Source organism: Podarcis gaigeae (assembly GCF_964106915.1).
Source record: "Podarcis gaigeae genome assembly, chromosome: 9".
Lineage (NCBI taxonomy): Eukaryota > Metazoa > Chordata > Lepidosauria > Squamata > Lacertidae > Podarcis > Podarcis gaigeae.
In genome coordinates this window covers 68078627-68095801 of record NC_139685.1, presented here as the reverse complement: position 1 = coordinate 68095801, position 17175 = coordinate 68078627, and the positions used below count along the sequence as shown (strand labels likewise).

Below are 17175 nucleotides of genomic sequence, written 5' to 3'. Positions count from 1 at the left end.
GGGCAAAAGGAGACCTGTTCTCCGGATATGTTACAGGTTTCGCTACACGCTTTATCAGTCTGAAAAGCCAATCATACAAAACAGTTTGCTCAGGATAAAGAAAGTATTCACAGGCACAGGGGGGAGAAGGGGCCTGCTCTGAATCAGAGCCCAGGAGACTCCAAAGGGGGGGGGGGCTGCCGAGGAACTGGCAGATCTGGCCTCCAGGATGTGCACTGCACATGTTGTTACCACCACCGCAGTAGCAGCGCCAGGCAAAGCACTTTTGAAGGCTAGATCTGCTGCCCCTGTGGCTCTTGCCACCCGAGGCAGTTGCCTCACCTTGCCTCTAGGTGCGGCAGCCCAGCGCTGAACCACGATGAAGGGAAACTACAAAACGTTCCCTTAATACTTCAGCGTCAGCAAATCAATTTTAATGGTGCTCTGCCTTGGGAATCTACAACTGAGAAGCAGGTTAAAAATAACCTTATTAAATAAATAAACAGCCAACGGTCACAGTGTGCTTTGAGCTAAGCAGTTCTCCAATATGGCACAAAAAGTGATGATCTTCCGTAAGGAATTGGTATGTCAGTGATGAAGCCTGACACTCAGTTTTTGTCAGGGATCGGCAAGGTTTACCTCACTTGGACCGCTTCACTCCAGCGGAGATCCCTCTGTGAGCCAGATTGTGCACGCACACGAGCGCCTGCAATTTCCAGTGTCTGTATCTGCACATACGCGATTTCCGGCCCCGCGGAAGCAAGTCCCTGCGCCGTGCTGGTTTAGAGCAGTGCAAGGGAACTTGCCGAGCGGGTGGCTTGGTTCAGGGGTGGCTCAGGGGCCGGTTAAATGACCCCCATGGGTCGCTTGTGGCCCATGGGCCTTAGGTTGCCTACCCCTGGTTTATGCGTTGGGAGGTACCACTCTTACATAGGCGTGTTTACTTAGAAGTTTTATTTATTTATTTATTTATATTTATACCCCGCCCTCCCCAGCCAAGGCCGGGCTCAGAGCGGCTTACAAGCAATAATAAAAACAATATGAATGATTACAACTTAAAAACAAAAATAAAATACAACATTAAAATAATGGAACATTAAAATATTAAAATGTAGCCTCATCGCAGGAGGAGAAGGAAAAGAAAAGAGAGAGAGGGGGGGGAGGGAAGGAGGGAGGGAATCAAATTGGCTCCAAGCCAAAGGCCAGGCGGAACAACTCTGTCTTACAGGCCCTGCGGAAAGAAATCAGATCCTGCAGGGCCCTGGTCTCATGAGGCAGAGCGTTCCACCAGGCCGGAGCCAGAGTTGAAAACGCCCTGGCTCTGGTTGAAGCCAATCTAACTTCCTTAGGGCCTGGGACGACTAGGGTGTTGCTATTTATGGACCTTGAGGCTCTCCGTGGGGCATACTGGGAGAGGCGGTCCCGTAGGTACGAGGGTCCTAGGCCGTGAAGGGCTTTAAAGGTCAAAAGCAGCACCTTAAATCTGACCCTGTACTCCACCGGGAGCGAGTGCAGCTTGAAAAGCACTGGGTGAATATGCTCCCATGGCAGAGACCCCGTGAGGAGCCTCGCTGCAGCATTCTGTACCCGCTGGAGTTTCTGGGACAGCTTCAAGGGCAGCCCCACATAGAGCGAATTACAGTAGTCAAGCCTGGAGATGACCGTCGCATGGATCACTGTGGCCAAGTCAGGGCGGGAAAGGTAAGGGATCAACTGCTTGATGCGGCGAAGGTGGAAAAATGTCGCCTTGGCTGTTGCTGTAACCTGCGCCTCCATGGAAAGGGAGGCGTCAAGGATTACACCCAAACTCTTAACGGAAGGCAATGGCACTAATTGGGCCCCCGCAAGAGAAGGGAGTTGGTCCCTCATCCCCATGCCATCCTGACCTAGCCATAGGACCTCTGTCTTCGAAGGATTTAGTTTCAATCGGCTCCCACGAAACGATCTAGCCACAGCTTCTAAGCATCTGGTCAGTGTGTTCAGGGTCGAGTCGGTGTGGCCATCCATCAGCAGAGAGAGCTGAGTGTCATCAGCATATTGGTGACAGCCCAGCCAAAGCTCCGGATAATCTGGGCAAGGGGGCGCATAAAGATGTTAAAAAGCATCGGGGAGAGAATTGCGCCCTGCGGCACTCCACATACCAAGGAGTGGCGCGACGACATTTCCCTCCCTAGTGCCACCCTCTGTCCCCGACCAGAGATAAAAGAGCACAACCAGTTCCGGGTATGCCCTGTATCCCCACGTCTGCGAGGCGGTGGTCCAGAAGATCATGATCGACCATGTCAAAGGCTGCTGACAAATCTAAAAGGATCAGCAGTCCTGACCCGCCTCGATCCAGTTGTCTACGGAGATCATCTGTTAGGGCAACCAGAGCCGTCTCTGTCCCAAAACCAGGACAGAAACCGGACTGAAATGGATCTAATGCCGATGTTTCCTCCAGAAACCTACCAAGCTGTTCAGCAACCGCTCTCTCAATTACCTTACCCAGGTATGGAAGATTTGAAACTGGGCGGTAATTGGATAGGTCTAAGGGATCTAATGAAGTTTTTTTTTAAGAGTGGACACACCACTGCTTCCTTCAATTCCCCTGGGAATGTCCCCGTGTCAAGGGACAAATTGATAATTTCAACCAGGGGGGTCCGCACAACATCTGGACACTCCCTAATCAGCCAAGACGGGCACGGATCAAGGAGGCAGGTGGTGGGCCTACCAACTTGGAGGAATCTATCCACATCAGTAGGGAGTATCCGATCGAAATGGGATTTATGGGTTAAACCACAGAGCCTAGGGCTTGCCGATCAGAAGGTTGGTGGTTCGAATCCCCACAACGGGGTGAGCGCCCGTTGCTCGGCCCCTGCTGCTGCCAACCTAGCAGTTCGAAAGCACATCAAAGTGCAAGTAGATAAATAGGTACCGCTCTGGCGGGAAGGCAAACGGCTTTTCCGTGCGCTGCTCTGGTTCACCAGAAGTGGCATAGTCATGCTGGCCACATGACCTGGAAGCTGTACGCTGGCTCCCTCGGCCAATAAAGCAAGATGAGTGCCGCAACCCCAGAGTCGTCCACGACTGGACCTAATGGTCAAGGGTCCCTTTACCTTTGCCTAAGTATACCAATTAAGTATGTGGGTGGTGCTGTGGTCTAAACCTCTGAGCCTTGGGCTTGCTCATCAGATGGTCGGCGGTTTGAATCCCCACAATGGGGTGAGCTCCCGTTTCTCTGTCCCAGCTCCTGCCAACCTAACAGTTTGAAAGCATGCCCAAAAGTGCAAGTGGATTAATAGGTACCGTTCCGGCAGTAAGGTAAACAGCATTTCCGTGTGCTGCTCTGGTGTCGGTGTTCCATTGCACCAGAAGCGGCTTAGTCACATGACCTGGAAAAACATCAGCTGCGGAAAAACATCAGCTCCCTTGACCTGTAAAGTGAGATGAACGCCACAACCCCAGAGTCGTTCGCGACTGGACTTAATTGTCAGGGGTCCCTTTACCTTTAAGTATGCATTGGGTTGCATCCTTTCAGGCAGGTTTTCTGCAGGGTAAGGTGTGTCAGAACCCATTGATTCCAACCCCCCCATAGGTTATGTGCACCCGACTTCCATAGGACTGAGCTATTGCTTGAGTGCAACCCCTATGAAGACAGTGGGCCCTATCCTGAGATTCACTTAACTATGCATTGGCTCAGGCTGCACAGGGTACTAAAGAGATAAAACTAAACATCAGAAATAACTTTCTGACAGTAAGAGCTCTTCCTCGAGAGGTTGTGGGCTCCTTCCTTGGAGGGATTTTAGGAGAGGTTAGGTGGCCATCTGTCATGGATGCTTTAGTTGAGATTCCTGCATCGCAGGGGGTTGGTCTAGATGACTCTAGGGCAGGGGTCAAGAAACGTTTTCAGCAGGGGGCCGGTCCACTGTCCCTCAGACCTTTTGGGGGCAGGACTATATTTCCATGCCCCACAAATAACCCAGAGATGCATTTTAAATAAAAGGACACATTCTACTCATGTAAAAACATGCTCATTCCCGGACCATCTGCGGGCCAGATTTAGAAGGCGATTGGTCCGGATCCGGCCCCCGGGCCTTAGTTTGCCTACCCATGCTCTAGGGGTCCTTTTCCAGCTCTACGATTCTATGATATACACGTGGGAGGAAGGTCCACTGAAGGCAGAACGGGACTTACCGCGGAGAAAATAATAATTGCGGAGAGTAGAACCTGCAACAGAATCCAGCCCTTAAAAAAAACACACCGGGGAGCTGAGCTCTCAAACCAAATGCTATCAGTTACGCGGGCTGCCTCTTCGGGTTCCATTCATAAGAAAAGCGCTGGCGAGCGATTGGTCGCTTCGACGCAGAGGGCGCGGCCAGCCACCAGTACCGCCGAGCCGATTGGCTGCTGGGAGGAGAGTGGGCGGGGCTTCCCCGCGGCAGGGAGACGGTTGCCAGGGACGCCGCGGCCTCTGAGCCTGCGCAGCGTCGGCGATGGCGGGCATCGAGGGCGAAGACGCCAGCGCCACTTTGGACCACATCCTCACCCAGTTCAACACGTATGAGGATTACCTGGATTCGCAGATCACCACGCAGGATCTGTATTACTTGGAGGTGAGTATCTGTCTCTGTGTGTGTGGGGGTGGCTCGCGTTCCTGAGAGTCGAGAGGTCGCCCGAGCATGTGCAGAGTGCATTGCAGCCCTGGAGCCCGGGTGGGGTAGGGGAGAAACTCTAGCAGCTTAAGGAGCAACTGCAGAGCAGGTTAACTTTTGCCAGCTCCCTGCTCTGCTATTGCTGCAGTTCTTCTCCCTGAGGGGAGGGGAGCCAGACTATCTCTTGAGGACCAGCCTCCTCTGATACGCAGTAGCTGGGCTTCACGCCAGACTTTGCAAAACCGCCCCCCCACCCACTCAAAAAAGCCCTCCCCCCAATTTTTTTATTGATTTTCACGAAATTGTAAACACACTAACAAATAAATAAACAAACAAACATGAATCATAACCTTATGAAAACTTATTAACGTTGTTAAGTGACTTCCTCGTTATCCCCCTAATTGAATTTCAATGCATATCATTTTAACGGTTTTCCAAATCAAAATTCTTAGAACCTTAACTTAATCACTTAACATCGTTCTTTCTTCCCCATTCAACATTCAACATAATTCGTCACATTACATATTTAAATCCTAAACCTAACTGGTATTTGCAAGCTTTCCCCAATTAATTTAACTTAATGTATTTAACTAAATAATCATTAAATTTCATCCATTCTTCCTGGTACTCCTCCTCATTCTGGTCGCGGACTCGTCAGGTCGGCTAGCTCCGCAAAAAAGCCCCTTTTATTGTGGGTGAGGTGATTAAAAAGCAAGTAAAAAAAACACACACACACATGCTGGGGTGACTTGAATTATTTTTGGGCTATTGAGGGAGCAATGTCTGTTTTGGAAGTTTTTAAAAAAATCTTCTGGATAGTGAGCCTTCCATTTACTGGGAACACCCTGCTGAATGTTTTCTATTGATGTCATAGCAGCCAACTATTATTTTTTTTAAAAAAATGTTTTTATTAACAATTTCCACACAACAGCATATCCAAACATATCATTTTCATTCTCCCCCCACCCCCTCAAACCCTCCCTCCCCTCCTCCAAAGACTTCCTTCAGCTCCACTCTCTGATTTCTCAACACGTATTATTCTCTGCATGTTATAAAATTATACGAATCCTTACATTATCTGTCTACTGTTGTAAACAAAAATTGCCCTTTTCCCTTATGGGGTATCCAAGAGCCCATATAGAGTCCTTACATAGGTTCCCTATTGGTAGGAGAAGATAACAGAGGCCAACCAGAGAATATTGAGATGCAAAGCAGCTAATAAGCTTGATCTTTATTGAACTGTTGCAACAGGGTGCTCCCCTCACCCGCAGGAGAGAGGAGGAACCCCGAAAAATGGTGTGCAAGGCCTTATAAAGACTTTTGAAATTGCCACCCTGTAGATCAAGACCACCCCCAGAAACATCATGCATACACCACAGAAGGGGTGTAACCTAAGACCACCCCTCAGATACATCATACCTACATCAAAGAAAAGGCGGTCTTAAAACAGAAATTAGAATGTTGTTTTTCTCCTGTCTGGCAGGTTACTTGATTGGATTGCCTGGAGAGCCTGGCCAGTCTTTTGTAATGATAAAGACTTAGTTCCTGAGCCATGTCACAGGTTCATACCCTATTCATATCTTAAATGTGCCCTTAAGACAGGATTTGTGAGGAAAGAGACAATGGGGAGGTTTCCCATTTTGACCTTGTAGAGAAAACATTTGGTCAGTTTGGGACAGTTTGGGAATCAAAATGGTTCCAGGTCGGTCTTCCTGTGCTGATGTATGTGCTTGGTTGGTACAATTATGAACATTTAACATATATCTAAGACCTCTTGAGAGTCCCATGGACTGCAAGAAGATCAAACCTCTTCATTCTGAAGGAAATCAGCCCTGAGTGCTCACTGGAAGGACAGATCCTGAAGCTGAGGCTCCAATACTTTGGCCACCTCATGAGAAGAGAAGACTCCCTGGAAAAGACCCTGATGTTGGGAAAGATGGAGGGCACAAGGAGAAGGGGGCGACAGAGGACAAGATGGTTGGATAGTGTTTTCGAGGTTACCAGCATGAGTTTGACCAAACTGCGGGAGGCAGTGGAGGACAGAGGTGCCTGGCGTTCTCTGGTCCATGGGGTCACGAAGAGTCAGACACGACTAAACAACTAAACAACAACAACAACAAGAACTCAAAATTCCTATCACACTACCATGTTATCAAGCAATAAATTTGTGTATGTTTATACAAAACCTGCTAAGGAGTCCAGTTCATTCAACTGTGACTTTAAAGAAGAATGGGGACTTTTTACAAATTATTTAAAAAGACAACATAGCAGCCAACTCTTAGTGATCTTCACCCCCCAATTTTTTTTGAGGGGGCCAGGCCCTCCCAAAATTGATGGGCATTACCATTCAAATGGTGTGTGTACACCGTGTCATTTGATCAATTATGCAGGGCGGAGCTTATTTGCTCCCCGTCCCCCATTTTGCTCAAGTCGGCTCCACTGATTGCTGCGGTGGGTGGCTGTGTTAATATTCTATCTATATTGTATCTATTTTTATTTGTTTATTTGTTTAATTTCTATACCACTTTATATTTTTGAGAAAAATCTCAAAGCAGTTTACAGCATATTAAATCAACAAAACATAAATCAAACAATCTGAAGAAAGTCAAATGTAGAGTATACAGTCAAAGCAACATAACAGAAAACTAAAATATTATCTTGAAGATTTCAAAGTTAAACATTACAAAGGAGGTCAACTACAGAATGCATATTTAACATAGTAGGCCTGGGTGAGTGTGGGCCCCGTCACCTAGGCCAGGTGGAAAGGGCCTTGCAGGGAGCAGCCTTCTCACTCACAGCCGGGCGGTGTTATATACTGCCATCACACTATCTCAAGCCTCTGTACACTATAAAACATGGTTTAAAATGTAATAAACAAACATGGATAATCATTCAGGCAACTATTGATTATTATTATTCAGTTCCTTTATATCCCACTTTTCTGCATATATACCGGTAAAACAATACAGTTAATATGTATTTTTAGGGTGGGAAACAATCAGTGTCGATAAAAGCAAATAAAACAGTAGGGAAGGAAGTTTCCAAAACCAATCTTAAAGCTGGAAGAAAAGGAGCCTGTTGGATCTTTCCATGGAGGTAATTTCATAGTTCTGGAACCACCACCAAGAAGTCTCCGCCAGTCGAATAAAGATGGCTCAGAAAGCAGCGCCTCCAAAACTAATCTTGCAGCCCAAGCAGGTGAGACAGTTCTTAAGATCACCTGGCCCCAGGCTATTAGGACTTGGCAAATACCAGCACTTTAAATTAAGCCTGGAAATTAATATGTAAGCAATGCAGTTGGTATAATATCCATGTGATCTGTTCTGACTGCCACATTCCTGGTAACAAGTTAGCAGCCAAATTTTATACCAGTTGTGGTTTCTGAACTGCCTCTTAAGGCAGGCCCATGGGGAGAACATTGCAGTAGTCCAGTCTAGGTATAACCAGGGCACAGCGACTATAATGGTACACAAGGTGTGACACAAACTGCCTAGCACAGTGCAAGGCCTTCCCCTGCTTACCGTATTTTTTGCTCTATAAGACTCACTTTTTCCCTCCTAAAAAGTAAGGAGAAATGTGTGTGCATCTTATGGAGCGAATGCAGGCTGCGCAGCTATCACAGAAGCCAGAACAGCAAGAGGGATTGCTGCTTTCACTGCGCAGCGATCCCTCTTGCTGTTCTGGCTTCTGAGATTCAGAATATTTTTTTTTCTTGTTGCGTCTTATAGAGCGAATAATACGGTAACTGTGCCATTCTGAACAGCCCAACCCTTTTCAAATGCCTTGCTGTCTTTGCAGTGGAAGTTGCCTGTTCTTTCCTGAACTTAAGAAAAGAGTAATCTTCCACAAAGAAAGTCCAGCTTTCAGCAGCAGAGACTAGTCCTGTCCCCTTTCCATTCTGTAGACTTGAGGAAAGTGCAGCTTCTGACTTTTACCAATAAAATGCTAAACGTAAGAAGCATTATCCTCCGGGGGCGAAAGTCAGTTTTTGGAAAAAGTCCCGACATAGTTTAATCCTGCAGGTTTTTATTATCTCCTCTCTCCTCTCCTGACTGCACATCATATCTCGTCCTTGCCCTTCATTAATCTCTTTTTGTTCCCTTGTTCCCTTTCCTGTGGCTTTCCTTTTTCGTTTTCTCTAATATGCTATGCCATGTGCTTTGACAATGAGACTCCAAGGGTGAGCATGTGGTGCAAGCGTCTCCAAGAGATATTTAAGAAGATTGCGGAGAATGTGGAGGAAAGTTGGGGCAGGCAAGGGACTAGAAAGGGGAAGAGATGAGTCATAAGACTGACAGGACAACTGACAGCTTAAATCAGGTGTGAGGATGTACACGGGTTAGTGTTAGAATTAGATATATTAAATATAATTAGCTGCTTCAGTGGAGCAGTGAATTAAGAGCTCACTGCAAAAACAATCTTTCCGCGTGGTTCTTTATGAAGAGGAATGCTAAGCTCTGCTCTTGAGATTAAAAATGTGGGAATATGAAGGATAACAAAATTGGAAGACACTTTTGGAGCCATTGTGCATTGGCATTATTTTTCTCCGTAACAGCAGAGTTGGAAGGCATACGCAGTTGTCCCAAACGGGGATCAAACCTGCAACTTTGGCATTCCCAGCGCTATGCTCTAACCAGCTGAGCTGTCAAGGAAGTGTTTACTTTAGGCCAGGTGTGCGGGACCCGTGGCCCTCCATAATTTGGTGAACTCCAGCTCCCTTCAGCGTGTGGTCAGGGATGGTGGAGGTTGTAGCTGAACAACTTCTAGAATTCCTTCCAGTAGCACCTTAAAGACCAACTAAGTCAGTTCTTGGTATGAGCTTTCGTGTGCATGCACACTTCTTGTGCATGCACACGAAAGCTCATACCAAGAACTGACTTACTTGGTCTTTAAGGTGCTACTGGAAGGAATTTTTTTTGTTTTGACTATGGCAGACCAACACGGCTACCTATCTGTAACTGGAACTTCTAGAATGTTACAGGTGAGCTGGAACGTGTCCCTTTATTTAAAACAGCTGGTGCCCAACCACATCTATGTTCCATTTTCCAAAACAGCTGCTGCTATTTCACTGATGGGGAAAAAAAATGTTGAGCCCCCATCAGTGAAATGGCACCAGCTGTTTGGGAAAATGGGACATAGATGTGGTTGGGCATTGGGATAGACAGTTCAGGGGTCAGCAAACTTTTTCAGCAGGGGGTCGGACTATGTTTTGAAAAAAGTAATGAATGAATTCCTATGCCCCACACATAACTCAGAGATGCATTTTAAATAAAAGGACACATTCTACTCCTGTAAAAATACCAGGCAGGCCCCACAAATAACCCAGAGATGCACTTTAAATAAAAGGATACATTCTACTCATGTAAAAACACGCAGATTCCCAGACTGTCCATGGGCCGGATTTAGAAGGCGATTGGGCTGGATTTGGCCCCCCGGCCTTAGTTTGCCTACTCATGGGGTAGAGGATTTGTAACTGAATCATTCTGGTCTTCCCGAGTGCTTTTTTTTACTTGGAGGTAGAAGAAGAGTTTGGATTTGGTATCCCGCTTTATCACTACCCGAAGGAGTCTCAAAGCAGCTCACAATCTCCTTTCTCTTCCTCCCTCCCCTCACAACAAACACTCTGTGAGGTGAGTGAGGCTGAGAGACTTCAGAGAAGTGTGACTAGCCCAAGGTCACCCAGCAGCGGCATGTGGAGGAGCGGGGAAGCGAACCCGGTTCACCAGATTACGACTCTACTACTCTTAACCACTACACCACACTAATCTGCCCTCACCCCCAGCTTTGGTGTCACCCCCTCCCCCTCAGGCACCTTTTTCCTAGAAAAACCCCCACTTGTCTTCTTGTAGCTCAGACCATACATTGCATTTGTACTGTGAGTAGTGAGTTGTCAGTGAGGCATGGATGTTAGGATCTCATGGACATATGCCACTCTCTGCCCCCTCCACAGAGGCTGTTCACGTTCTTGTGGAAAGTGCCTACTGTGGGATGTGAAACACAGATAGCAGTCAAATTCAACATTCCTAGAGTGGACATGAAAGGGGATGTTTGCACCAGTCAGTAGAAGACTTCCTGTTTCCTCCTGGGCTGGGACAAACTTCCTCTACATGTGCCCAAAGGTGGGTGTTGTCTTACCTGTGCAGGTAACAAAATAGCACAGTTCAAGCAACCATCTCTCTCTCTGACTCCATTCCTCGAAGAAGCAACATCTCCTTAGCTTGAGATGCTCTCTTGGCTTCCAGCCAAGGGAGGACAAAGGAACTATCTCCTTATGGGATAGATTCCACGTGTATATACTTTTGGAACCTAAGTCTGCCTTCAGGGATCCATCTGTGAACTGAATGTGAGTAAACGTCTTTTATACTTTTTACACAATATTGTGACTATTCTTTTTAAGGGGAAGTAAAGGGGATTACCAGGAATCTTATATTGAGAGGCTGAAACTAGCCTGCAACAAGCTAACCGCTGTGTCTTTAAAAAGGGGAATGTTAGAACTCTGCTAAGTTATAGAGCATATTAGGAAGGATATTATTAAACAATATATCCTCTCCTGTCTCCCTGAACATTCCCACACCTACATGATCCAGGATCTAAACATACATATAGCGCTGATGCAGCTACAAGCAGGATATTTTGAGGCAGCAACCATGCTTCTAAGATAATGCATGAATTAGAGTCACGTTTGCATGTGAGAATAGCCTTGGGTTCCTGGGGTACCATGGGTTATTGTGTATGAGCAGTATGCTTGTGCATGCTGCCTGCTCACTCCTGCTTCACTCCTCCCCTGGTCCTGAGAGATCTGCATTGGCTCCCAGTACGTTTCCGAGCACGATTTAAAGTGTTGGTGCTGACCTTTAAAGCCCTAAATGGCCTTGGTCCTGTATACCTGAAGGAGCGTCTCCACCCCCATCGTTCAGCCCGGACACTGAGGTCCAGCACCGAGGGCCTTCTGGCTGTTTCCTTGCTGCGAGAAGTGAGGTTACAGGGAACCTGGCAGAGGGTCTTCTCGGTAGTGGCGCCCGCCCTGTGGAACGCCCTCCCATCAGATGTTAAAGAGATGAACAACTACTTGACATTTAGAAGACATCTGAAGGCAGCCCTGTTCAGGGAAGTTTTTAATATTTAATGCTGTATTGTTTTTAACACTTGATTGGAAGCCGCCCAGATGGGCAGGGTAGAAATAATATATAATTATTTTTATTAATATTATTATGATTATTGAGAAATAAACCTGGAAGTTATAATTAAGCTTTGCATACCATTGCACCTGGACCCTGGATTGTGGCTCCCTAACGAGCCAAGAGATATAAGCCAACAACAGACCATGGTTAAAGGCTGGCTAGCAATCCTAACTGGGTAGGAATCAACCAATCAGCAGCTCAACAAAAGTTAAAGCAGTGAGTAGATAGGATGGAGGAAGTGATACAATTTGCAGACTGATATGGGGAAAATGAAAGGCAAGTTGGCAGGAGAGGGGAGGAAGATAAAGAACCTGCTATAAGGTTCTGTGGGGTTACTGAAGACAGTCTTCAGTACTGCTGTCTTCAGTAACCCCACAGAACCTTATAGCAGATTGGTGCTGTCAACAAGGGAAATATCTACGGGGAATGTGGGGGCCAGGGACCGGTGCTACATTACGCTGCCTAGTTGTGCTGGAATGTGGGGTTTCTCTTGTAATATCTCGGGGGACAGACTTAGTGGGGCTGATCTGGAGTGAAATCTGTGGGAATTAATTGCTTATGCCAGCCAAGGTGTGAAGTTTTGCACCTTTGCTAGATGACGTGAACATAAGATTCGCATAAATTATGGATGCTGATTTATGGTATTATCCAATATATAGAAATAATAATAATAATAATAATAATAATAATAATAATAATAATAATAATAATAGATTTATACCCCACCCATCTGGCTGAGTTCCCCCAGCCATTCTGGGCAGCTCCCAATCGAGTGTTAAAAACAATACAGCATTAAATATTAAAAGCTTCCCTAAACAGGGCTGCCTTCAGATGTCTTTTAAAGATAGGATAGCTGCTTATTTCCTTCACATCTGAAGGGAGGGCGTTCCACAGGACGGGTGCCCCTACCGAGAAGGCCCTCTGCCTGGTTCCCTGTAACCTCACTTCTCGCAGCAAGGGAACCGCCAGAAGGCCCTCGGCGCTGGATCTCAGTGTCCGGGCTGAACAATGGGGGTGGAGACGCTCCTTCAGATATACAGGAATATATATATATATATATACATACACAAAGCCACCATGATCCCAATTTATTTCCTGTCCTTGGTGACAACCCATAATTCCACTTTGGCTGCCTTTTGGCCCCTGGATTATCTAACTGGGGAATGAAAGAACTTCTGGATGACTGGAGAAATCCTATTTTAGCCTACGTTGCATAGTCTTTATTATTTACATAAGTCTATTTGTAAATGTGTGCTCACGTTTAGAAGTGCCTAGAACAAAGACTTTAAAAGGACTGTATTGTGCTAGGCTTTATGAATAGCTTAAAATCAACCCACCACTTTTGAGTCTTATTTCCAGCAGGGAGCCATCAAATCCCAAATTGCTCCTGCAATCAAAGTCAAATCGGCAGGCTTTTTTGCTGAGCTTTGCCAAGTATGCAAGTCTGCTCAATGGGATGGAAAGCAAGCCAGGCATTCACATTTCAGCTGAAGTTTCTTGGGTCACTCTATGCAAAGGGGGGGATAACGCTTAGTGTGTTGTCTGAATCCAGGATCGTGGTTCAGGTCTCCCTATCTTAACCACAACCTGCAAGCACAGGACAAACCATGATTAGTTATTGGTTATGGAGGAGAGATCTTAATCACATCCTGGCTTCAGACACACTAACCCAAACCTTAGGATAGTTGCTGCACTGACCTAAAAAGTCCGGGAAGAAGTAGAATGGCTGCAGTCTTCTTGGGAGTCAGTGAGTTTGAACTAAATCATGGTTTGTCTGTTCAGGGAAGTTTTTAATGTGTGACATTTTGATGTATTTTTGATCCTTGTTGGAAGCCACCCAGAGTGGCTGGGGAAACCCAGCCAGATGGGCGGGGTACAAATAATAAATTATTATTATTATTTGTCTCAGCTTGACATGTGACTGTGACACCTGCCTGTTCTTTGTTAATGGGCCTTCGTTTTTTTTTAAATAATGTTCAAAGCATCCATATCCTGCTTGTCCAAAATATTCAGGGCAGTTAGCAAAAAAAAGCAAAGCAAAGAAAAAAAAGCAAAGAAATACAATAGGTAAAGGGACCCCTGACCATTCGGCCCAGTCGTGACCGACTCTGGGGTTGTGGCGCTCATCTCGCTTTATTGGCCGAGGGAGCCGACGTGTACAGCTTCCAGGTCATGTGGCCAGCATGACTAAGCCGCTTCTGGCGAACAAGAGCAGCGCACGGAAACGCCGTTTACCTTCCCGCCAGAGCGGTACCTGTTTATCTACTTGCACTTTGACGTGCTTTCGGACTGCTAGGTTGGCAGGAGCAGGGACCGAGCAATGGGAGCTCACCCTGTCATGGGGATTTGAACTGCCAACCTTCTGATCGGCAAGTCCTAGGCTATGTGGTTTAACCCACAGTGCCACCCACGTCCCTGAGAAATACAATAGACTTAGATTAAAAAAAAAATACCAATATTTTCATAAAAGGCTCCTTCTTGGGTTCTTATCTCTGGCGGTTTCTTCTCGACTCACAGTAACGACCCCAATCCAGCAGTTCTGTGCCCTTCCCCAGCTCTTAATTTTGTGATTGCTGGGTTGCGGAAAAACTGTCTTCAGTGCCCACACGCCACAAGCTGTAACATGCCTAGAAGGATAGATCTGTTGAATTAAACTGGGATGGTTGTTCTTCAAGGTTGCCACTAGGTGGAAATGTTATTTCACTTTTGTTTAAATGGAGCACTAAGAAGGTTGGCAGCAGGAGAAGATTGCTGTACATTGCAGAAGTGTGGGCTTGATCAGTCTTGCCTTATAGCACTGCTCCATAGTCGGTGATTGACAAGCCATATCATGCCTGTCAAACCTCACCCACTGTGTCCCCCCCTCTTCCTTTGGATTATTGATAGAGTGATGTGCAGTCTATATCCCAAATTTTCAGAGCAGCAGATGCAGAGCAAGTTTTCTGCACCACCAAACTAATTTTGAGGTGTGGCAGCTGTCCTCCTCCATCCCCACCGCCCCGAATCCTAGCTCTTAGGTTTCCCCTTGATCCTGGACATATCATAGGCCACAGGGCTGGAGCGGTGGCAGCCACTATGAGCAGCAAGATTAAAGCTTTGACCACCATTAAGATGCCTCATAGACTTAAATTAAATATTAGGAATAGCTGCAGAGATAGCGCAGGATAGTGCGCACCCCGGAAATTATCTCTTTCAGCTTCTGCCTTCTGGAAGAAGGTACAGGGTTATAAAGACTAGCACTAGCCGCCTGAGAAACAGTTTCTCTCCAAATGCGATTTTGGTTTTAAACACAATGTAAGGTAGTCTCTTGGGACACGGGTGGCGCTGTGGGTCAGAGTCTAGGGCTTGCCAATCAGAAGGTCTGTGGTTCGAATCCCCGCGACGGGGTGAGCTCCCATCGCTCAGTCCCTGCTCTTTGCCAACCTAGCAGTTCGAAAGCACGTCAAAGTGCAAGTAGATAAATAGGTACCACTCCAGCGGGAAGGTAAACAACGTTTCCATGCACTGCTCTGGTTCGCCAGAAGGAGCTTAGTCATGCCGGCCACATGACCTGGAAGCTGTACGCCGGCTCCCTTGGCCGAGATGAGTGCTGCAACCCCAGAGTCGGTCACGACTGGACCTCTTGGTCAGGGGTCCCTTTACCTTTTAAAGGTAGTCTCTATGGGAGTATATTGTATTTAATTATGGGGTATCAGAGTTTTTAGGGGGCTAACCAGGCTGGGATAGCTGGGATAGCAGGCTTGTTGGTTTTTGAATTTCTGATGTCGATTTTTTCGATTTCGTTGTTCTGTATGGGACAATGACAATAAAGATTATCGTATCGTATCGTAGCTGGCAATGTTAAAGAATTCATAAAGTAATCCATTTTAACAGCAATTTCTTTTTTTAAAAAACAGAGTAAGGTTGTATTGTCTACAAAGACCAGCGAGTACAATGCTGGATTTGGACAAAGAAGATGCAAACTGAATTCCAAGCTCTGCTGTGGCCTTTGAGAAGCTACTATTTCACAGAAGCACAGAACTGGAAGGGACCCCGAGGGTCATCTAGTCCAACCCACTCCGTGCAGGAATATGTATTTGGCCCATATTTCTCAGCCTTTGTTCCTCATTGGCAAAATAATAGGAATAACAGCAGTGCACCCCATGTTGGGTGAAATATTCCTGCCTTGCAGGGGGTTGGACTAGACCAGTGTTTCCCAACCTTTGGTCTCTAGCTGTTTTCGGACTACATTTCCCACCATCCCTGAGCACTGGTACTGCTAGCTAGGGATGATGGGAGTTGTAGTCCAAAAGCAGCTGGAGACCCAAGGTTGGGAAACACTGGACTAGACAACCCGCAGGGTCCTTCCCAACTCTACAGTTCTATTATTATTTGACTATTCATGTGAGGATGAGAGAGGCAGCGACATGCCAGCTGCCCCAAGTAGGCAAGAATGAGACTTCACTTGTTGTCTGTACAAACGTAACTTGGATGTTTCCTAGACCTGGGCCCTCATATTTCTCTTTCTAGGTGATTCTTTCCTGCGGCTATGCTTTTTAGTTTATCTAAGCTGGCATTTATTTCCCTTTTTACCACACCCTTTGATCACCCAAGACTCCTAGGGCAGCCCACAGTTATAACAAATGTTACAACAATTAGAATTTGCACTTTTAATAAAAAAAAAACCAAACCATTTATTTGAAAAACAGCATTGTAGCTGCACAATTGAAAGTCTACCAGAGTGCCTTAAAATGGCACATTTTAAAGATATATTTAGAAAGATATATTTTGAAAATTGAACAGTGTAATGACTATAATTGTTGCATATATCATATACAGGTATATAAATTGAATTCTCTATTTTCTGCTTTTTGTTTGCTTGTCTATATAACTTTGCTATTTGAAAATGAACATTATATTAAAATGAGAGAGAGAGTGTATGTGCAAGCCAGGAACCAAAGATAACTCTGTTCCTTGTTGACAGCAAGCTAGCCTCTGATACCAGCTTGGGATAAATGTGTGGAAGATTAGAAATGATTAAAAAAAATAATACCGTAGAACTTTAAAACTTGCATGTTCATACTTAGTAAAATCAATAAACACACAAGACGTAACTGGCTGTGTTCTTAGATAAATAAGGTATACTATTCATTGTATCAAATTGTAAATTTCAACAGAAGTAACTCATAAAGTTCAACAAATGAACAAAGCAGAAAACCCAGTGGATCAGATCATTCTCTAGTCAGTTCATGCATAAGGTCCATCCGTGTAATGGTGTCTATTCCACCTATCTGTTCATAAAGTATGTCAGATCACCCACGTCCATATAAGTGAATAGAAGTCTAAGGCATGTTTGTGGCTATGGGTTGGGCCAAATTTATTCAGGTACAGCCCCATGGAGGCCA

General features: G+C 45.9%; 1 protein-coding gene across 3 annotated transcripts in view; it reads left to right on the top strand.

Moving 5' to 3' along the window:
• The first annotated feature begins 4405 nt into the window (after positions 1-4405).
• The window catches only part of CFAP299 (cilia and flagella associated protein 299), a 338532-nt gene continuing 325762 nt past the window's right edge, over positions 4406-17175 (top strand). For all 3 annotated transcript variants that reach the window (XM_083756952.1, XM_083756950.1, XM_083756951.1), the window contains exon 1: positions 4406-4571. In XM_083756952.1, the coding sequence (XP_083613078.1) occupies positions 4452-4571 (120 nt within the window). In that variant the 5' untranslated portion in view covers positions 4406-4451. The remainder of the gene's footprint in view (positions 4572-17175) is intronic.